At 43.9% G+C, this 22,633-nt stretch overlaps 1 protein-coding gene across 14 annotated transcripts in view; it reads right to left on the minus strand.

Annotated features, from left to right (window-relative positions):
* Positions 1 to 2,853: 2,853 nt before the first annotated feature.
* The window catches only part of ENPP2 (ectonucleotide pyrophosphatase/phosphodiesterase 2), a 132,735-nt gene continuing 112,955 nt past the window's right edge, over positions 2,854 to 22,633 (minus strand). For 8 of the 14 annotated variants that reach the window (XM_061439504.1, XM_061439510.1, XM_061439516.1 and 5 more), the window contains 7 exons: positions 19,029 to 19,103; positions 17,603 to 17,739; positions 16,348 to 16,483; positions 15,624 to 15,701; positions 12,013 to 12,145; positions 10,082 to 10,238; positions 2,854 to 3,455 (listed from right to left, as the gene is read on the minus strand). In XM_061439504.1, the coding sequence (XP_061295488.1) occupies positions 3,285 to 3,455; positions 10,082 to 10,238; positions 12,013 to 12,145; positions 15,624 to 15,701; positions 16,348 to 16,483; positions 17,603 to 17,739; positions 19,029 to 19,103 (887 nt within the window). In that variant the 3' untranslated portion in view covers positions 2,854 to 3,284. The remainder of the gene's footprint in view (positions 3,456 to 10,081; positions 10,239 to 12,012; positions 12,146 to 15,623; positions 15,702 to 16,347; positions 16,484 to 17,602; positions 17,740 to 19,028; positions 19,104 to 22,633) is intronic. The other 6 variants (XM_061439513.1, XM_061439511.1, XM_061439505.1 and 3 more) reach the window with 1 other exon arrangement.

The following is a 22,633-nucleotide window of genomic DNA, read 5'->3' on the forward strand; positions in this document are numbered from 1 at the left end:
TCAGCGTCCTTCTTGGCGGCAGGTGTGTTGTTCATCCTTCTCATGGATTCCAGTGAGAAGGACGCTGGAAGGCTGATGACTTCTGTTTGCTGCTTCTAAGTCGCGTCAGTCGTGTCTGACTCTGTGCGACCCCACAGACGGCAGCCCACCAGGCTCCCCCGTCCCTGGGATTCTCCAGGCAAGAACACTGGAGTGGGTTGCCATTTCCTTCTCCAATGCATGAAAATGAAAAGTGAAAGTGAAAGTGAAGTCGTGTCTGACTCTTAGCGACCCCATGGACTGCAGCCTACCAAGCTCCCCCGTCCCTGGGATTCTCCAGGCAAGAACACTGGAGTGGGGTGCCATTTCCTTCTCCAATGCATGAAAGTGAAAAGTGAACGTGAAGTCGCTCAGTCGTGTCCGACCCTCAGCGACCCCATGGACTGCAGCCCACCAGGCTCCTCCGTCCATACAATTTTCCAGGCAAGAGTACTGGAGAGGGGTGCCAGTGCCTTCTCCATCTCATGGATTCCAATGAGAAGGTCTCCGGAAGGCTGATGACTTCGCCCTGTTTGGGCCCCTCCCAAAGTCTGTAGGCTGACTTCTCGGGGCAGGACCGTATCCCTCATCAGCCTTTCCTGTTGCGAGACCTCTCAGGCAAGAGCACCTGGCCGAGGCATGTACTTCCGGGTCGAGAATTCCCCAGTCGCTGGGCAGCCTCTTCCTTCTCTCTGCTCTTGAGGCAGCTTTTCACATCCTCAAGTGTTAGCTGTATTGTCATCGAAGCCGCTTCTCTTTCCACCGCCTTGCCCCTCAGCACCTGTTTGATTCTCTGCACGGATCACAACGAGGTCCTGCGGTTTTTGAATGGCTCTCGTTCTCCCACTAACGTGCAAATTCTGTGAGGAGCATATTTAGTTTCATCCTCAACAGCAGGCATAGGTCCTGGCATGTCGTAGACGATCAATTAATCATGACATGATGCTAAATGAACAGGAAGTGATACACCAGTTCATCTCTACCACACTCCTGTTGCCAAACCAGATATGTTCTGTCTGATGGGCGGCAGGTTAAAATGATGAGACACAGTAACACAGCAGAGAGATGATTTATTTGAAAGGCAACCAAGTGAAGAGACATGTCAGATCCATCTCCCAGAAGGCAAGGAGCTTGGGGTGTTTATGGGATAAGAAACTGAAGAGGCAGGGTGGTCTGGGGCTTGGGGAGCAGGAGGATCCCTGGGAGGGGTGATGGATGACGGTTCACAGACATCCTCTGTGCAGCTGTGACTAAGCCACAGGCCTCTGCACGTTCAAAACCCGGAGGCGCAGAGCACGAACTGCAAGGGGAACTTCCGGCTCTGTGACGTCGGAAGGTCGCTGAGCGTGGGCGTTCGCGCATGCGCAGTTGGAGGGTTGGGGGTCCTATCGTCTTAACCGCAGTGTTGCGCAGTCTCAGCGCGAATTAGACACAGCTGACTCCAAGTTCCAGGGAAACAACCTGGGCAAACATCTTATTGTTTAGGCCACGTGCCACTTGGAGGACATGCAAGTGTTTTGATGACCTTGACTTGTGAAGGCAGGTGAAATGGATTTGAGTAATAATTACCTATGGTTTCACTCCCACCCTATTTACCCCAAACTCCAAAGCCCAGTTCCAGCCTTGCCCCTCCCCACCTCCACCTCTTCGCTTTTCCATAAAATCGTCCCTGAGCTTACGAAGGGCCAGAGATGTGCGTGGCACATAGCGGTTGCTGGATAAATACAGCTGCCATCAGTATTACCAGGGCACTCTTCCAGTGTACTCCTGTAGCTGTGTTCCCAAGCATCAGTTTTTCTCACACCACTTTCATGATTTTTCCCATCTCCACACTGTCCGTATTCCATCTGTCCTGCTTCTGTTATGTACTTCTTAACACAAAGACTTCCTTCTTAAGCAAACAAATGGTTTTAGTATTTATTTCTTTGGCTGCCCCTGGTCTTGGCTGTGGCACGCAGGACCTTTGACCTTCGTTGGGGCGGGTGGTATCTTATCTTTTAGTTTGGGCACATAGGATCTAGTGCCCTGACCAGGATGGAACGCAGGCCCTCTGCATTGGGAGCAGGAGTCTTAGCCAGTGGACCGCTAGGGAAGTCCCCTTAAGCAAATGTATTTTTAAAGGAAAATTTTAACGTGCTATTCTTTTTTTATTTTTTTAGAGAATATTATTAACTGTTAAAAATACGGCAGTACTGAGATGCATCTTTATCCATAACACAATCAGAAAGACAGAAAGTCTCTGAATGACTTCCTCACTTTGTGCTTCATTATTATTTATGGCCACAATTGGGTCCATCAAAAATCACCCCATCTATCATTCAAACCCTTCTGTCATATTGTGTTATCCTAACACTGTTCACTTAGCATTTATTATTCTCTACCTTGATTAGTTAAAATATACTTTTATGCCTGTATATCATCTCAGTGTCTTATTTCTCTTTATATCCTTCCTGGTTCTTAGGTTGATACTTATACAGAATATATGCTTAGTACACTCTCACTTAAGTCCAATAAAAGCTTTGAAACAACTTGATCAAAAGAACCTGTTCTTCCAACGTTCAAAATACTTTTTAAAGTAGATAGGTGAGAAGATATTCAGGAGTTCTGGTTCCCTTCTCCCTCTGTCCTTCTGATATCCCACAGATATGTATCAATACATCCTCTACCTCATTCAAGCCACCATGGTGGACTATTAAGGACGTCCCTTTGTCTATGTAAACTATATCCAACTAGGAAGAGGGCCCAGTACAAGAAATGTATCCTTTTCATGCATGAAATACACTAGAAGCAAACTCTCTAATTTATATGAAACAAAGGCCAAATAAAACCAGGAAAAAAAACTGAATGTGTGATTTATTATATTTAAGATTGGTCTATAAGGTTTAAATATGTCTGTCATAATTAACAATAAATGAATGCAACTTTACAAAATCAGTATTTTAATACAGTACGGGATTAAATGTAGCAACTGTGCATTGGAAGATTGAGATTTCCTCAATGCAAATATGGAATATGCAGCACCATTTAGAAGCTTCCACTAAAAATGCAAGCTGCGGTAATTATTACAAGCTCTACTCAAAACACAGGACTACCTAAATCAGGCATTAGAGGAAAACAGTGGAGTCATTCAGGCGTAAGATGTCAGATTTGGTACAGGATTAAAATACTAGCGTTTTTTTTAATGTCCTGGTTTCAAATTAATAAATACAAAAACAATATAAAAATATACACCAGTTGATAAGCCTGCAGCGGAGAGGACCGGAAGGCTAGATCTCGCTCTCATACGTCTGCAGGTACGTCTTTAGGGTCAGAATTTCTGGGTAGCTGCGGCTGGTCTTGCGGAAGAAGTCCAGGCTGGTGAGATGCTCGATGTCCCGCACCCGCGCTGTGTGCATCTTGAGAAGCTCTTCCACCCATTTCGACTCGTCCTCTGAGCTCTGCCACAGAAAGGAAAGACAATCAGAGTCAGAGTTTTCCAAAGGCGTTTCTCCAAACGCTCCGTTTGTTCTGAGTCCACACATGACCTCTGTGAACTCCTGCACCCAAGCCAAGGTGTTTTCTTCCTCCTTGGATTCCCCGCAGCTCCCACATCCCTGCCACAACACACCACAAATACCAGCCCTCGGCTGTAAACATTTTCAACGGCAGTTAGCCGGACTGAATAAAAGAGAGGTGTGGTGCAAGAGGACATTTGACTCAATGGGTCCTCACAACAGAAGTCAAGATAGGGAGAGCGCAAAGCCCTGGAGAAATCACTCATTTGTCTCTCTCCCCCGAGGTCGAATTGCAGTAAGGAGCAGAGCGCAGGAGGACTGGAGCCTCCCCCGGGGAGTGCAGAGCTTGTGCGCAACGCACATGACGTGTGTGCACCCCTGGAGCTTCTGAAGAACATGCTAGATTGATGACGTCACCTATTAGGCTGCAACGGATTGAGATTGCAATGCATTTGACTCAACTCGTACCAATTGCGCCGCCCAGTGAATACACCTAGCACTTTGGGGCCCAAGAGGCTGGGGTTGGAAATGCAGTTCCCCTTCCTGCCTGGGAGACCTCGCTCAAGCTCTCTAAACTCCTGGCCTCCTTTTCTTCATTGGTACACAAAAAGAATAACGTTTACTGCAGCTCCCGGGGCAGGAGGAAGGACAGAAAGGAAGAAGGGGGTGAGAGTGAAAAAAACCATCACGGGTGTTCCCAGGATGGGAAGAAAGGAAATCTCTGTCTTAACTGCTTGTGAAGAATCGCCTCATTGGCCCAAACTCAAGATGAAAGACATTTAAATGTCTCACACTAAATAATTTATTTCACATCTACTGCTGCTGCTAAGTCGCTTCAGTCGTGTCCGACTCTGTGCGACCCCAGAGACGGCAGCCCGCCAGGCTCCCCCATCCCTGGGATTCTCCAGGCAAGAACACCGGAGTGGGTTGCCATTTCCTTCTCCAATGCATGAAAGTGAAAAGTGAAAGTGAAGTCGCTCAGTCATGTCTGACCCTCAGCGACCCCATGGACTGCAGCCCACCAGGCTCCTCCATCCATGGGATTTTCCAGGCAAGAGTACTGGAGTGGGGTGCCACTGCCTTCTCCGATTTCACATCTAAGGAGAAATGAAAAAAGTAACGCTGGGACCTCCCTGGTGGTCCAGTGGCTGAGACTCTGCGCTCCCAGAGCAGGGGGCTCAGGTCTGATCCCTGGTCAGGGAACCGTATCCCACATGCCACAGCTAAGACCTGGTGCAGCCAAGTAAATCAATGATTAATTAGCAAAGAAAGAAGAAAGAAAGAAAAATAATGCCCACAAAGCAGTCTTTACTTTTAAAAAATATTTTTCACTTTTGAGGGAAGTTGAGAGAAAGAATGAGATCTGAGATCCTTGAGAATGTGAGGAAATGTCTACCTTCAGAGAAGAGATGGGGCGGGAGGGTCTTTGCAAATAATCTCATTCCCAAATTGCAACGGCTGCCAAGAGTCTTTCTACAAGTGGAAGGGTAGCTGCATGTCCCAGGACTGAGACAGCTCAGGCACGCCTTCGCCCGAGTCTTCCACCGCAGGCAGTCTCCGTGAGCTACACCAAAGCCCAAGAACCTGCACTGGGTTTTCTCGGAAAGCTCCAACCCACATGGGCCTGGACAGGGCGCTCTGGCAGCTCATGCCAGTGCTAAATACGTCCAGGAGGGTGTTGGTTCAGGAAACTGATGCCTGGCCATCCCCGGCAAAAGGAAGAAACAGGAAGAAATTGCTTTGGAGGCTGGGGGAAATAAGGATTTTAACCCTCCACGCCTCACCCTCCTCACCCAGGCTGACCAAGATCTCTGCGATTCATAGGAAAGGACAGGCCTAAATATAACTCTGCCCACAACGGTACTGACCAGTCCTCAGTGTGACCATGTAATTAACGAAGTAGGAGGTCTCCAAGTGGATCGGGACCCCCTCAGAGTAAGCAGAGTAAGCACGAAGAGGTATTTTGGGAGAATTTTCATATTTGACTCATTCATTTGATTTTTCAATGGTCAGTAAGTTTAATGTTTCCTTTGTAAACGCAGTCTTTTGAATGTGTGGACAAGGGGTGAAAAGGTTTTTCCTAATTTAAATAATGGCCAGCTGGGATTATAAGAATTTGGGGAAAAATCTGTCTTTTGCTATTTCTTTCCTAGGGAAGTGATTTGCCAATTTCATCTGAGAGGCATTCTCCTCTGGTTCTCACAGGCTAAAATCCAGCCTCCAATTAGTCAAAATACCGGGCTACGATACAAGGAAGAAAATGACTTCTGCCCCTTGCTAGCCGGCAACCCACTGAAGTATTTGCTGCAGGAGGCTCTAGTATGAAATGCGAAACTAATAAAAGTCGAATAAAAGCTCAAGTGAACCAAGAGAGGAGAAGAAAAGCTTTAAAAATAAATAACTTTACACACTAATGCAAATGAAAGCACAATCCAGGGACTTGCTTCGTGTTTGTTTTTTGTTTTCGATGTGGACATTTATTCTTCACCTGCCTTCCGCCCAAACGAGCTCGTGAATTCAAGTCCCAGCAGTTTTAAGGTGGACCTTAAAGTAAGGATGTAATTCAAAATGATACGAGTACCCCTGTGCTCACTGCAGCACTGTTGACCAAACCCAGCTCATGGGAACAACCTAAATGCCCATTAACAGAGGAATGGAAAAAAAAGATGTGGTCTGTATATACAATGGGACATAGCTCAGTCAGAAAAAAGAATGAAACTGGGTTATCTGTAGAGATGTGGATGGACCTAGAGTCTGTCACACAGAGTGAAGTCAGAAAGAGAAGAACAAATATTGTCTATTAATGCATATACGTGGAATCTAGAAAAACGGTACAGATGAACCTATTTCCAGGGCAAGAATAGAGATGCAGATGTAGAGAACGGACATGTGGACCCAGTCAGGGGCACGAAGGGGAGGATGGGACGAAGTGGCAGGTTGGGATTGACATATATACACTGCTGCTGCTGCTAAGTCGCTTCAGTCGTGTCCGACTCTGTGCGACCCCAGAGACGGCAGCCCACCAGGCTCCCCCATCCCTGGGATTCTCCAGGCAAGAACACTGGAGTGGGCTGCCATTTCCTTCTCCAATGCATGAAAGTGAAAAGTGAAAGTGAAGTCGCTCAGTTGTGTCCGACTCTTAGTGACCCCATTGACTTCAGCCCACCAGGCTCCTCGGTCCATGGGATTTTCCAAGCAAGCGTACTAGAGTGGTGTGCCATTGCCTTCTCCGATATATATGCTACCATGTGTAAAGTAGGTAGCTAGTGGGGACCTGCTATAAAGCCCAGGGAGCACAGCTCGGTGCTCTGGGATGACCTGGAAGGGTTGGATGGATGGGAGGGATGGTCCAACAATGCAGGAGACCTGGGTTGGGAAGATCCCTGGAGAAGGGAAAGGCTACCCACTCCAGGGTTCTGGCCTGGAGAATCCCATGGACTACACAGTCCATCTTTCACTTCACTAATGTCACTGCAATAAGCAAAAAATGCTAAGGCTCCAAGCTTACACTATAGAAATCTGACAGATTTGAAAGAGGATGGGCTTTTGAAAACAGAGTCTTGAATCTAAAGTTCTGCTCTTCTACCCAAGAGGTTGAAGGCAACCAGATAACCACGATACATACTTCTTTATGAGCTACAGGTTTCTCAAGACTTACTAAAAGGGGAAGCGGAGGAGGCCATACGCACCCGCCTAATAGGGTAATAAGATGATGAGAGATAACACAGGAGACAAGACTGCACAGTACTGGATGGTCAACATGGACTCAATCAACGGTAACGACTACTACTATGGCTGCTATGACTATTTTTATTTTATTTTAATTATTATTATTTTTGGCCACATGAAATGTGAGATCTTAGTTTCCCAACCAGGGATGGAAACCAGGCCCCCTGCTTTGGAAACACAGAGTTTTAACCATTAGACCAGCAGGGAAGGCCTGGCGACTTTTATTTCAAATTTGATTCTACGCAACATTTAAAACCTTATCTCCCACTATGATCTTCATTTCCAATAATCTGGGCAAACTTAATTAGCTTTTTTTTAAGCCATATTTCAAATTTCTAGTTTTTCCTGCATCCATTTTTTTTTGTTTAGGATGGTCATAGCCTCAATCTTCACCTATAATTGAAGCCCTAGCCTCAAAACTGCCTTGTCCACGAAGCTGAAAATCTGTCTTGAAGCTATTCTTAAGGCTCTTTGCCTTTTAGTGAAGCAGTTTCTGTTCTTGTTTCATTTGCTCTCCCCTGGAAGGCTGCCTGGAGGGGTGACTATGTTAAATACAGCATGGTTTCTCCCAGGGTACCTTACATAAATAATTAAGGAATTGAAGCACTGCCTGTTGACTAAAATTTTCTTCTGGAGATTTTAGCTCTGATCCTTCCATAAACAAAAGCATAGAGACTGCTCTAAAAGCAACCTTGAAGCACAAGGTTTCCATCACTTTAAAGAGACCTGGAGTGGTCACGCGATTTGCCCCCAGGCGCAGCATTAGACCAGAGCCAGGCGCACACAGCATGGCTCCTGTCTGCCTTCCTGGGCCTTTTTCATCCTGCCGTCCAGCTTTCATGTTGGAATAAGTGAATCGAGTCATCTGTGCTATTTAAGAATGGGGTGACCTGTTACACCTGCCCTTACAACTAGCAGTAAATCAAAGTCTGATGTGTAGAGCGTATATTCCTGTGTGTTTGTGTCTATATTTAAAAATGGATAACCAACAAATTCCTACTGTGTAGCACAGGGAACTCTGCTCAGTGTTACGTGGCAGCCTAGATGGTAGGGGAATTTGGAGGGAAATATATATATATCCCAAAATGAATCCCTTTGCCGTCATCTGAAACTTCCACATTTGTTAATTAGCTATTGTTGTCGTTTTAGTCACTAAGTTGGGTCTCTCTGCAACCCCGTGCACTATAACCTACCAGGATCTCCTGTCCATGGGATTCTCCAGGCAAGAATACTGGAGTGGGTTGCCATTTCCTTCTCCAGAGTGATTGGCTGTACTCCAACACAAAAAAAAATTAAGAAGTTTTTATTAATGAAATTTTCAAACATCCACAAAAGTAGAGTGAATGATATAATGAGCTCCTGGCTGCTCTTCCCTCATTTCAGTAACTACCAAAGTTGTGCTGCTTTTCACTGTTTTCAAAATATATTTGTCTTTTGCAAAACTGAAGACATTTGAGCACTTTTATCATTTGTCAAGAGCAAACACTGAAATAGAACTTAATTAAATGCACAATACCCTTACATTGAAAAATAAAATGCCATTAGGACACAGAGTTCCCAAGTGTTTGGCAGTTTTGTTGGGTCCTTTCCAAAGACTCAACTTGTATCCCCATTTGTATAGTCCAAATGTTTTATAATAAGTGTGTTCTAGTTCAAGGGTGGGGATATAATTTAAGACACAAAGATGAATTCTGTCAGCAAATCCCAAAGGACACTGCTTTTTTATAACTACATTTTTTTAATTTTCAAAATTAAAATATCAACATCACTAGCAACACCAAATCTACTGTGTAAAGTTCAAATTTTCTTTGCTTGCTTTATTTGTTCTTGAACTGTATCCCATTAAGGGAGTATGGTCAGAGTGCACGTGTGCTCAGTCGCTTCAGCTGTGTCTGACTCTTTGCAACCCTATGCACTCTAGCCCTCCAGGCTCCTGCGTCCATGGGATTCTCCAGGCAGGAATACTGGAGTGGGCTGCCATACCCTTCTCCAGGGGATCTTCCTGACCCAGGGATCAAACGTGCGTCTCTTATGTCTCCTGCATTGGCAGGCGGGTTCTTTACCACTAGCACCACGTCGGAAGCCCTACAGTCAGAATACATATAGTTTATTTGAATTCTTTTCTCTGCGCAGTTATGTTATAAACTTGACGCACAGTCATTTGTCCCGTTTTATTTAATACGTATACATATAGCTGATTCACTTCATTGTATAGTGGAACGAACACAACATTGTAAAGCACGTATATTCCAATTACAAAATAATAACAGAAGAAGGTGGGATGATTTGAGAGAATAGCACTGAAACATATACATTACCAGACGTAAAACAGATCGCCAGAGGGAGTGTGATGTGGGACGCGGGGCACCCGAAGCCGGGGCTCCGTGACCACCGGGAGGGGTGAGGTGGGGGGGACACCCGTGTGCTTAGGGCCGGCTCACACGGACGCACGGAAGAACCGTCACAGCATTGTGAAGCAATGATCCTCCAGCTACAATTAAACAAGTTCCCCTTCTGCCTCACACACAGGGTGAAACTGTGCCCCTCATTTAAGCTTGGCTCATCCCTGCTGTCTGCAGTTGTTATTTCATAGCATCCTCCCTTCACTTCCAGAAATGTTCTAGTTTGGATAATAATAATGATAATAAATAATAAGTACCTATGTACTTGCTGAACAAAACCTAAAAAAATAAACAAAATTAAACAAGTACATTAAAAAAAACAATAACAATATAGAGACTTTTAAAGCAATGAAAATGGGGCAGGAAATGCGCGTGCGATAAAGGAGCGCGGGCGGAAGCGGAAGCGGCAGCCTCGAGGGCCGCCATGTCTGCACTCACGTTGCAGCTCTCGTCGTTGTCGGGCCTGTGGGGCAGCACGAAGGCGGACACGGAGAGCGGCCCGTCGCAGCGGTCGGCAGGCTGCGTGAAGTCCAGGCAGCTGGTGAGGATGCTGTAGTAGTGGGTGGGCACGGGGACGGAGCTGCCCTCCACGTACCTGGCACGGGGAAGCAAGACGAGTTAGGGCTGCGGAGAGCGCTTTGTGAAGGGTGCTCAGTGAACGCTGCCCCAGCGACTGGCAGGACATCCCTCTCAAGGGAGTCGCCTTCTCACTTAGAGCGTTACCCACTTCTCTGTCTTTGAATACAATGTTTTCAATGCCCAGTATCTCCTTTCTCTCAGCCTGGCAGAGCAGAAAAGATACTCGAGACAAAGGAAAACCGCCTGAACCCAGACTCAGAGGCTGGACACAATGACAGGTCGAGGGAGTAGCCATGGAGGCAGCGAGAGTGGGTAAGCGCCGCGGCGGGGGCGGGGCTTCTGAGCGCGAGCGCGGTGGCCTTCGGACCGTGATGCTCCACTGAAAGCTCCGTGCTTGAAGCACCATTGCGAGGTCCACACTTCAGGAGAAGAACTCACAGGTTTGTATCAAATGGGCCAGAGGCAGAAAACACAGGAGCTCGGAGAAGAATAGCCCTTTCAAGCCGCAGTGAGGGCCTGAACTTGGTACAGAGAACTCATTTACTAAAGAAAATTCTAAGGACTGAGTGCTAAGCGTAAATAATCTTTGCCAGTAGAGCACAGCATAGGAAGTGATAATTCCTTACTTAGTTTTCTCTTATCTTCATTTTAATCATTTTCAAAATACTGAAATTACAATTAAGCTGATAATATAATTTGAGCTTAAAACTATAACAATAACCATCAATAAATGTATAAGATAAAATTTCTCTTAGGATGACTGGAAAGGCAGTAAGATCTATTTCATTACTTATCTATATGAAAAAAATTAACATTTTTGTCTAATTAACTATAAATCACAATTAAACCCTCTCATATTTTGTGTTTAATTGTGGTTTATAGTTAATTAGACAAAAATGTTAATTTTTTTTCATATAGATAAGTAATAAAATAGCTCTTACTGCCTTTCCAGTCACAATTAAACCCTCTCATATTTTGTGTTGGAGAAGGCAATGGCACCCCACTCCAGTACTCTTGCCTGGAAAATCCCATGGACAGAGGAGCCTGGAGGGCTGCAGTCCGTGGGGTCGCTGAGGGTCGGACACGACTGAGTGACTTCACTTTCACTTTTCACTTTCATGCACTGGAGAAGGAAATGGCAACCCACTCCAGTGTTCTTGCCTGGAGAATCCCAGGGACGGGGAGCCTGGTGGGCTGCCATCTATGGGGTCGCACAGAGTCGGACACGACTGAAGTGACTGAGCAGCATATTTTGTGTTACTCTATTTCATGCATATATAAAATTAAGTGATGATCTATTATGAATTTGTTGTATTTATAACTTCTTGTCTTCTCCACCAGACTGTGAGTTCCTCATGAATACAGTATGCCTAATTCTTTTATATCCATAATAGCACCAGAGAGAGGGACAGAAATGAGATTTGATCAAAGTTTATATGCAATTTCCTATTAAGATGTACTGACTCAGAAAACCTAAGGAATTTTAAAAGTCCCCTCCCCCCAAATAAGGGAAACAAGGGAAAATTATTTCCACAAGAGTTATTAAAGAATAAATGAAAAAATTTAATCTTTTGATACATATTCTTTGATGGAGCTGAAAAGTGCATTTATTTACTACAAACTCCTGTTGCTTTCAACCCCCAATGCCATGTTTCATAAAAGGCCCAAAAGAACTGACGAATTCACAAGGAGATTCGAAGAATAACAGGCTTAACAGGCATCAGCTCTTCTCCAGTACATGAACATTTGAAAAATATTCTTGAGTGAGATCTTGGAATTTAAAAGCTTACTGTTTGATTTTGTCTTGTGTGTCGTGTAAGCCATCGTAGTCATAGTCAAAGATTGGTCCACTTATCACATTAACTCCATTTCTTTCTGAAGCGTATTTCTTCACCAGAACCCTTTGGAAATAATTCCAGATGCCTGTGCAAAGACAAAATCAGTTCTTTGTGAACAAAACTCCTTGCTTTGGTCAAATTCTCTCTAGGATGTGTTAAATAAGACACATATCACAAGTTAAGAGACAATAGAGCTGTTGTGATTCTTGAGAACAATCCATCGTAAAGCACTAGCTGTGTGTGTATCATTTATGAACCAGAAAAGACATGGAGACATTCATTGGTAGAGGAGTTTAACCTAGGTGAACAGTCAGGGAAGCCTTTGCAGAGGAGATGGTTATTAGGCTGAGGTCTGAAGGATAGGGGGGTTTTTTTGAGCAAAGGGATAGAGACAGAACATTCCAGGAAGACAGAATAGCTGTGCAACGGAGGAAGTACAGTGTTTGTGAAAAATTGAAAAAAGGCCTTAATCTACTTTTTTTTCTTTCACGATGTCATAGGTAGAGTAATTCCCAAGTTTATGTCTCTAGCCCTAACCTTTCCATGCAGCTCCAGACATATCCAACCACCCATCTCACTGTGCATTTGAAGACTTCATAATCATATCTAACAAAAAGTTATTCAAACAGAGTTCTTAATTCTCCTTTTCACTCCTGTTCCATCTCTTGGCTTCTCCATCACAGTCAGTGGCACTCGCTCTCAGATGTTCGGGTCAAAATCCTAGGACTCACCCTGGACTTGTCTGCTCTGTTCATACACATGTGGCAAACTCCTGTCAGTGAGACCTCCAAAACACAGCCCAGTCTTCTAAAGCTGACCACTTCTCACCATTCTCACTGCGTCCACACTGATCTAAGCCACCATCTTCTCTGCCATGAGCTACCACAAAAGACTACTTCCTGGGCCCCCTGGGAGAAACTCTTCTTTCCGTGTAGCTCAGGGGTCCCCAACCTCCAGATCTAATGCCTGATGATCTGATGTGGAGTTGATGTCATACCAGAAATAAAGCACCCAATACATGAAATGCACTTGAATCATCCCCCCAAACCATCCCCTTCCCATCACAGAAAAACTGTCTTCCACAAAACTGGTCCCCTGGGGCCCGCGGGCTGTATGAGGCCATTCTCTGGAGCAGCCAGACGGATCCTCTTACACCATGAATCGGAGAGTGACTCACACTCCCCAGCACCCTTTTCTCACACTCCAGATGATTTCTCCCGTAATTAGAATAAACCCCCAGCTCTCCACCGTGGCCCCTGCCTCCCTCTGTGGCTCTCCTTCCCATTCTTCCCCCCAGCTACAGGCTTCTGCCCCTGCTTGCTGAACGTGCTTCAGAGTAAGGCGCCGCACATGCTCCTCCCTCTATCTGGAAAACTCGCCCTTGGTCTGTGATTCCCGGGTGTCTCCTCCACTCTGCATTTCTCAGTTTCATGGTCATCCTCTAGAGAAGACTTTCCTGTCCAGGCTAGCTCCAATTCCACTACAGTCGATCGCCGGGGAAGGACAGGGGTGGAAGGGAGAAGAGAAAAGGCAAGAGAGGACAGGCAACGCAAACCAGAGAAGCTGGCTGCAAAATGTTAGATGTGACTTACTGCACTCGACGCTATTGGGTGGTCAAAGGACTCATTCAGGTTTTTCTGTACGATGTGATTGAAAAACTCGAACTTGTTGGCCAACCTGATACATGGGGGTTATGAGGTCCAGGCTGTTATCATTTCTTACCTCCTCTAATTAAAAAATACTTGGGCATTTTTCCCATGGGGTTTCAACTGCTGATGATCCTCTATTCTAAATGAGAAGGACAGAGCAGCCACCAGAGCCAAAACACCACGGATAATTATTTGCAATAAAGAAGGGAGGACAGTGGGGGAGAAGTTCAAATGTTAACTTAAGCATAAAAATTGGAGAGGCACAGAGGGAAAGAAATAACAATGGGAACAGTCAAAAGGCCAAACCCGCAGAAATGTGGCCTGTGAAAAGCCATCCCCACTGAAGAACAGCGGGCCCTCTGTGAAGGGCCTCTGGCCACACCAGCCTCAGGGTGGGACCGTGTGTGTGTTTCCTTTATTGCTGCTTGGTCAAAAAGGCATCAGCAAAGAAGAAAGAAATCCAGGAAACCCAGATTTGTGGAAACTCAATGCAGCTGCATTCCATGTAATATTATGACAAATGGATTTACGTGAGTTTATGAAACATTTCTCCACTGGGCCTGAGAACAAACCAGGAAACCTCCTTTTAAAAGCATACTTTAAATTTTCACTCATATGCAACAGATTCTACCTTTGAATAAGCCCTTATTTACTAACTGAGGACATCAAATAAACATTTTTTTCTCTAAACCATGCTGGCCATTTCACTGATGTCAAGTTGAGGAGGCTTGGCCCTGTAGATGACACTGCACCATCTCATGTTTCTGTTCTGAAATTGTATTTTAGTCCTCAGAGTCATGTAACACAGCCCAATGCTCCTTTACTAAGTAAAATTATGTAGAAATGTTTCCCTTTCCCACCCTTCCTAGAAGCATCCAGGTCTGCTTGCTGTAAATGAAATAAAGGGAGGTCAAGTCTACTCCACAATGCCTTCTCTGTCTTTGAAGACATGGATGGATGCATGCATGCATGCATGGTAGATGGAAGGAAGATGGATAAATGGATGGTTGGATGGATAAATGGATGGTTGGAAAATGAATGGACGGATGGATGGATGGAAGGAAGATAGATGAATGGATAGATGGATGGGCAAATGAATAAATTCTTTGTTATCAGAAATAGAAAATGGATTATTTTGTTCATTGGACAATTAAGTTACAAATCCATATAAGCCATAGAAGTCATGCAATCAAATCTTATCATTTTACAAATGAGAGGCGAAATGGCATTTCTGTGATCACACAGGCAGTGGTCACACTCCAGGGACCAGAACTCAGTTTGGGAGCCAGAGCTCCCCATGCTTATGCCATTCATTTCATCACTGTCACTCACAAATATTTATATTGTATAGAAAGAAATTATGAGTGTATATAATTTACACAGCCCGAAAACCAGCTGAATTTATACTCGGATGATTCAGAAGACTCATTAAGTCTTGCTAGGTTTCAGGATCAATATTCAGACTACAACATCACCATTCCCCTAAAGGAAGAATTGTTAATGGCTTTTACTATAACATTTAATAAATACAGATGCTATTAAATGTTAGATAGCATCCAAAATACAGAGAAGACTCTCTAAACCACCTATAGCGTGAGCATTGAAATACGGAGAACAACAGACTAGAAGCACAAACTTGGTTTAGCTTAGCTTCTACCATTCATGACCCGAGTCACTTCTTGTGACTTTAATTTCTTAACTATAAACAAGGGCTAAATAATAATCCATCAAGCTCCCTCACAGATTCATAATTTGGATTAGCAGTAGAGAATTTACATTAAAGGCTGCTGAAAATAATAAAGGCTAAACACATGAAAGTTATTAAAATGAATATAGAGGTAGGAAAGGTAAGTGGTAAATTTAGAAACATTTCTTCCCACAAATAATAATCTACTAGGTAAATATTGGACTTACGTTTAAAAGCAGGATACATTGGAACCATATTGGTTACAAGGAATGCATCATATTTAGCTTCTGGGGACGAGCTCAGATCTAAACATTAGGAAAACAAATACTATTACACACTAAAATCGACATCAATAAAAAAAAGTAATCTTGTAAAATGACCCAAATAACATGCGATGACTGGACCTGCTCTTTCATTTCCACTTACCCCTCTTATGTGCCATCGCCTACTTCTCTTCCCACTCCACCTCTCTTCACTCACTCGTTCTTAAATAAAATTTTCATGTTCTTTTGCTTCCAACCTAATCTTGGGTCTACTAAGTATTATGTAAAAGAGTTCCTTGACTTTACCGGTGTAATTTGGACTTTAAAAAATGTCATCAAGGTAATGAGATAATTAAAGGGCTTCATGTATTAAGAGATCACATCTATAGTATTATTTAAAAGATTAATGTCTTATTAATTTCCTATTTCACTTTTAGATTCTCATTTAATGATGTCAGGAGACACACTGAATGTTCCCTTGCACTTTAGAACTCCCCGGGAATAGGATTTGTGAAAGCTGGTCTCTTTTTCTGGCTGCTTTTGGAAGGCTCCCAGAGAAATTCATCTCCTCAACCTCTTGAGCACCCCTCTAAAAACCACCGAAATCCTAAATACCAAGTTGCACACGCCAGACTCCACAAAATAACACCCCTCTAGAATGGTTAGATCCTGGTCTTCTGTAACTTACAGGGAGGAAAGAGGAATCCATAGGACATCTGTTTATCATTTTTGTAGGCCAAACAGCTCTGACTGAAACTCGGAGAAACGCGGACGTCGGGCCGGACACAGTTGGTCAGGTGTGCAGGGATGTCAGAGACGTCAGCCTGAACGGTGAGTCACAGGTCGTCAGCAAAGCCGTGGGGGAGATAGTACCAGACCAACAGGGGCACTGAACCAGACTGCTTGGTTCCAAACAGCCAAAGCCAGAACCCCATTAGCTGTTACTATAGCTTATACTCTGATAGTCCCTCTTTAAATAAACAAAAAAGAGAGGACTTCCTTGGCAGTCCAGTGGCTAAGACTCCATACTTCTAACTCAGAGGGTGAGGTTCAATACCTGGTCAGGGAACTAAGATCCCACGTGCCACTTGGCCAAAAAAAGAAAAATATACTCTTAAAAAAAAAAAAAAGATCTCACTTTCAAATGCATTAAGCTAGTAATTTTCAAACTCTCTTTTTCTACTAGCAGAACTCTCTTATCAGTCTTAGGTAAAACAATAATACAGAAGGCAGAAATCTCACTGTTGACATAATTAATGAGATTCCACAGAAGACAGCTTAAAAAATAATATTCTCAGGAATAATATAGACATATCTCCTATTTAAAAAAAAATAACTGTTTATGTATTGTATGTGCCCGAGTACAAATAACAAGAAGCTATGTTTGGGGCAGTTGAAGTAGTCCTTTGTATTCAGAAATTAGAAACATATCTCAACTGTAATAAATTTTTCTAATTTCTGATATAAACTGAACTATCTCATCTTTACCAAAACTGAAACCCCAACATAAAACAAACCTTCATTAAAAAAAAAAAAAAAAAAGATGTTAGTGGGTCAGGCTGTGATGTGTGGAGCTGTGGGTATATGGGAAATCTCTGTCCTTTCCGTTCAGTTTTGCTGTGAACCTAAAACTGCTCTAAATAATAAGTCTATTAAAACTCACAGCCAAATCTTGATAGCTTCTGAAACTACTGGGGCATGACAAGCACAGTCAAAGAAACTAACAGAATTAGTATGCTATGCCATTTTACATATTACCGTGAAGTTAGAACATGGCAGAAAGCCTAATTCAAAATATTTTACAATAGACCCAATGTAGGATTTCTTTCATCAGGAAAAATTAAAGTCTTTTCTAAAACAAAATTCTGTTCCGCCAGCAATCATTCTATTAAGGCACGGAGCGTAATGACATGAAGAACATGAAACCCAACGTTCTCAATGACCTGTTTGGAAACAGTGTATGATGTCCAGAGTGGCATTAGAAATATTTCACTATAACCGCTTTCAAAGTCAGTGTGATATAAGATATCATATCTAGTCCGATAGAGCACGGCAGGCCGTCCATAGAGGAGATGTCTCTCTAGGAGAGAAAAAATAATGTCTTAAATACAGATTAAAATGTACATCAAATGTTAAAGACTCAAATGAAGAGAGTCAAGTTGTCCAACATTTGCTTGCTTACTATTAATAATGTAGTTCCTTCTCCTTAATTTAATCAGGTTAGTGTTCCTATCACTTTGGTGGTTTATTTGATCACCTACGCATGGGTCAAGGCTTCCAGTCACCAAAACTGTAATTCAAATGCCATATTTATTTTAATAATTATTTTCCAGTTGTAAAGAATTTTAATCCACATGGGAAAGAAAATTGTGAAGTGATTCAGCTGAATGGGAAGTCAAGACAGTTGTATTTTTATAGAATTAATTCCTTTGACCCTGAAAGGCTTATCAAATTAACCAACGATTTAATTAAGAGAAAGGCACTCTTTGATCATTATTTGTAAACTGCAACTCAAATATGCATTATTTCAGCATAAAAAGTGAGCAGTAATGAGCGTTTAAAGTAAGTAGCTTTGTGACACGTAGGAAAACCCTTTAGGTAAGAACTTAAAGGAACATGTATAGATAAAATAAGTGGCATTCAAGAGGGTCCTTTGAATACAAAAGGAAGGTTGTCAGTTAGCAAAGAACTCATTTAAGACCCCAGAAGGTAGATTCCTCTTACGAAAAATAAAGGTTTGAAACCTTCATCTTCTGAGAAGAAGACAGGGGACATGAGCAGGCAAACCTTCATGCCACACCCACAATAACTGCCTCAAGCTTGATCTGCCCATTTTAGAGAGGCCAAAGTCAGAATTGCCATGGACCCTTAGAAATTGGGGTCCTACAGATCAAAATAGTTAGCGACTGAGGCTTCGGCAATTCACGATTCCCTAAGTGATAACCAAAAAAAAAAAATTTGCTATGATTTCTATTAGAGAAAATCATTTCTGGCAATCACTTATTAAATTATGTATACATGTTGCTTTAATTAAAGTATTACCATTCTACGCAAGTAACAGAGAAAACTCTGTAGATTACTTTGCATGACCCTCCCAAGCAGAACTGCTGATTTGAGGCAAAACAGCCCCCACTGTTACAACACAAGCCTGTTCAGGGTAGTTGGGCTTCATCAGCACTGCAGTAAATGTAGAAGCCTTGGTTAAGCTGCTGAATTTAGGGACCCACCCCTAAGAATTAGAAAATAATAGGCTAAATATTATATAAATGAAATATATAACAAACACATAAAAAGCCTGCAAATCATAACAGTAGTACTTGGGAGCAGTTATTAACCAGGTCAGACTGTCCTTCAAAACTCAAACCAAACCTTTTCTAGGTTCAAAATTTCCATTAACGTTTTCCTTGATTTCATTTTTGCTGCCTCTGAATTTCCTGGTTTCAGCTGGAAGCAGAAGTATCAAGATTCTTTGAGAAGCTATTCTCTTTTTATCATTCAAGTTTTCATGCTTACCCAACACATTCCTCCAAGCTCAAATGCAAACCTGGTAGATTACCCAGTCTATCCCATTAAGGAGCACAGCAAAAGAGCAACTGTGCTCCTTCGCACACCACCCCTCTTTGGAGCAGGCGTCAGTCAGTAGTCGGGCAGGCTGTAGACCCCACCAGCTCTGGTTCCTCCTTACTTCTTGTCACCCCTCCGTTCCATGAAGGCTGACTGATTTGCAGGACTGCCCGTGATCACTGTCAGCAACTCTATGCTATGACACGTGACGCCTTCTCTTTCCCCTGGGAATAACTTTCCCACCAATCCTGTCACTTGTCTCCCTTCAAACGTGTTGTCAGTATACCCTCCCTTGTCAAACCTGAGTGTCAGATCTTGGCTTATGGGACAGAGATAAATCATGTGTGCGTGCTAGGTCATTCAGTGTCCAGCTCTGTGTGACCCCATGGACTGCAGCCTGCCAGGCTCCTCTGTCCATGGGACTCTCCAGACAAGGCTGGAAGTCTTGAGGCTTTCAGCCTCCAGGAGCTCACAGTTCCACGGGAGACAGAAACATAGCATGGGTAACTGAAAGGCAGCCTGGCGCCCACTCCAGCAGAGACACTGACGTGGCCGAACAGGAGCACAGAGAACGGCACCCGCCACAGACGGGGATGAGGGCGTCAGTGCAGCCCTCCGGAGCTTAGGGAGCTAAGACACAGTGAACCCACGTCCCAACTACACCTATGTCCTGGCACAGTCGCTCTTCTCACCCTCAAAAGGGGACGACAAATAACATGGTCTCATCATTCAGCTCCCACGGAAAAGACAAGGGGACAAGAGGGAGAAAGGGGAGGAAAAGGGGACAAGACATCCGAAGAGTCCCTTTCTCTTGAAACGTTGCTCTAGTTAAGCTTCTCCATCTCTACTTACGCTTTTGCTCTATATGTACAGACTCAATTTTCTTCAGAAATGGGGGCTTCCTAGCTCCTAGTATATGCACTACTGGAGTTTTTGGCACACAGAGCACAAAGATATCATTATCTGACTCACTTTTCCTCAGTTGTTAACTGACCATATATGAGATGAAGCAAAAAAAAAAAAAAAAGAAAAGTAGTAGCTTTGGCAGTCTCCTAAGAGCCCACGAGCTCCCCAATGACGGAAAGAACCTACTTGAGTCTTCCTGAAGCCCTATAAGAGGTGAAATCTTTGCAGTAAGAAGCATTTTAAGCCCAGAATCCAAATATAGATTTCCCTTTTGGGGTTTATCAGGGCTTCCCTGGTGGTTCAGTGTTAGAGTCTGCCTACAATGCAGGAGACCGGGGTTCGATCTCTGGGTTGTGAAGATCCCCTGGAGGAGGGCATGGCTACCCCCTCCAGCAGTCCTGCCTGGATAATCCCATGGACAGAGGAGCCTGGAGGGCTACAGTCCATGGGGTCGCAAAGAGTCGGACACGACTGAGTGAGCCTTTTCGGTTTATCAGGGTATCAAAGAATCACAGGTTCTTGGTCACTGCCTGACTCTGCTACTCCATACGACACCTTAGGCAAGTCATTCACGGCATTTCTGGGTAGCAAAAAGTCCCTGTTGGTTGAGCCACAGAGAGGACTTGGAGCTCAGTCTTTGTGCATGTAAGGGCCCTGTCCTGAGACCAGCCACCCTGGAGATGAACTTCTAGTTTCGAAATACGTTCCTCGTGACTTCTTGACACAGGTCTAGCATAACTTTTGTCTTTCCAGGCTGGGTTCCTACTCCATGAGATTCCAGACGGAGCCTCCACGCCACACCCCAGTCCCCTGTTTACAATAGTGTCTGGAATTCTCGGGACATGCCACAGTTCCCCTCCAGATACCACATTTGGCAAGTACTGGGAGGCGAATCTTTTCAAGTGGTATGGACTTCCCCAGCCCTCTTTTTTTGTCTTCCAGCGTTTGCTTGTCCAGCCTGGAGTGTGTATTTCTTTTCCCTCTTCAGCTTTCTGACCCATATTCCCATAGATTAGCTGGCTGACTTGAGAGCCACATGAAGATCTCTCCTCTTTTTCTGTTTGTGTTTTAAACATTCACTCCCACAATAATATGCTCTTACATTTTACCACAGAATCTCTACCCCAGGTCTCTGCTTTTCCTACCTCCTTTCTCCCCTTTGCCTTATGAGTGTCCACTATCATTTACTGCCGAGTAAACCGCTTCTGGGATTAGACTGGATGCCTCTGTCGGTGCCCTGGTCTTTCTTACCTCGGCCTTTAAAGCACTGTGCTGTAACTCATCAGCAGGCTGAATCTCACAATAAAATAATAACTTAATGAGGACAGCGCTTTTGTTTTGTTTACCACTGTATCTCTGCCTCCAATGTTGCCAGATATTGACCTGGATAAATAAATGACTGTTTTATTTGAAAACAAAATATTGTTCTTTATGACTTTCAAGACCTGGCTTTCTACATATGACCCATCTACTATAACCCCAAGAGATAGACTGGGCAGACCAGTGTCATCTTCATCTTACTGATGCAGGAACTGAGGATTCATGATTGTGTGAGGTAATTCAGCCACACGACAGCACCCAGAATCCAGGTCTCTGCCTCGGCCCATTACTCTTCTCCTAGCTTCTTGGACAGTCTCCAGGTGGATGCCGCCTGCCAGGTTATTCTAATAGAGAACACGCTGGGTGGAAGGCCCACTTACTCCAGGCAGGAGCTCGGACTTAGTCATGCCTGCTGAGGAGCTCATATGACCAGCGGTTTGTATCCAAGCATCTACTGCTTCAGAAACAACTTCCAAACCCTGCTGTGCACTGAGATTCTCTCCAAACACTCTCTCTTTATTCCGACCCTTAAAATAGGAAGCATTTACAGAGGGAAGCACAGAGGCTTTAGTGTCCAGGAGAACTGGAGTCAGATCTCATCTCAGCTCTTTATAGCTTTGTGATTCTCTAACCTAACCTCCCAGAGCCTCATAGCTCTCTGAGATGCTGCACTCTTTACAAGCAAATCTGTAAAGTGCCTCGCTCTGTCTCGGTCCAGCGTAGTTGTAGTGTGGTCATTTAGTAAAGGGCATTTGGTAAATTCAGGCTTAAATTGAAAAAAGTAGGGAAAAATCACTAGGCCATTCTGGTATGACCTACATCAAATCCCTTACCATTATACAGTGGAGGTGATGAATAGATTGAAGGGACTGGATCTGGTAGACAGAGTGCCGGAAGAACTATGGACAGAGGTTTGTAACACTGTACAGGATGCAGTAACCAAAACCATTCCAAAGAAAAAGAAATACAGGATGGCAAAGTGGCTGTCTGAGGAGGCTTTACAGATATTTGAGAAAAGAAGAGAAGCGAAAGGCAAGGGAGAAACGGAAAGATAGACTGAACTGAATGCAGAGTTCCAGAGAACAGCAAGGAGAGATAAGAAAGCCTTCTTAAGTGAACAATGCAAAGAAAGAGGAAAACAACAGAATGGGAAAGACTAGAGAGCTCTTCAAGAAAATTAGAGA

Source organism: Bos javanicus, chromosome 14 (genome assembly GCF_032452875.1).
Source record: "Bos javanicus breed banteng chromosome 14, ARS-OSU_banteng_1.0, whole genome shotgun sequence".
Classification (NCBI taxonomy): Eukaryota; Metazoa; Chordata; class Mammalia; order Artiodactyla; family Bovidae; genus Bos; species Bos javanicus.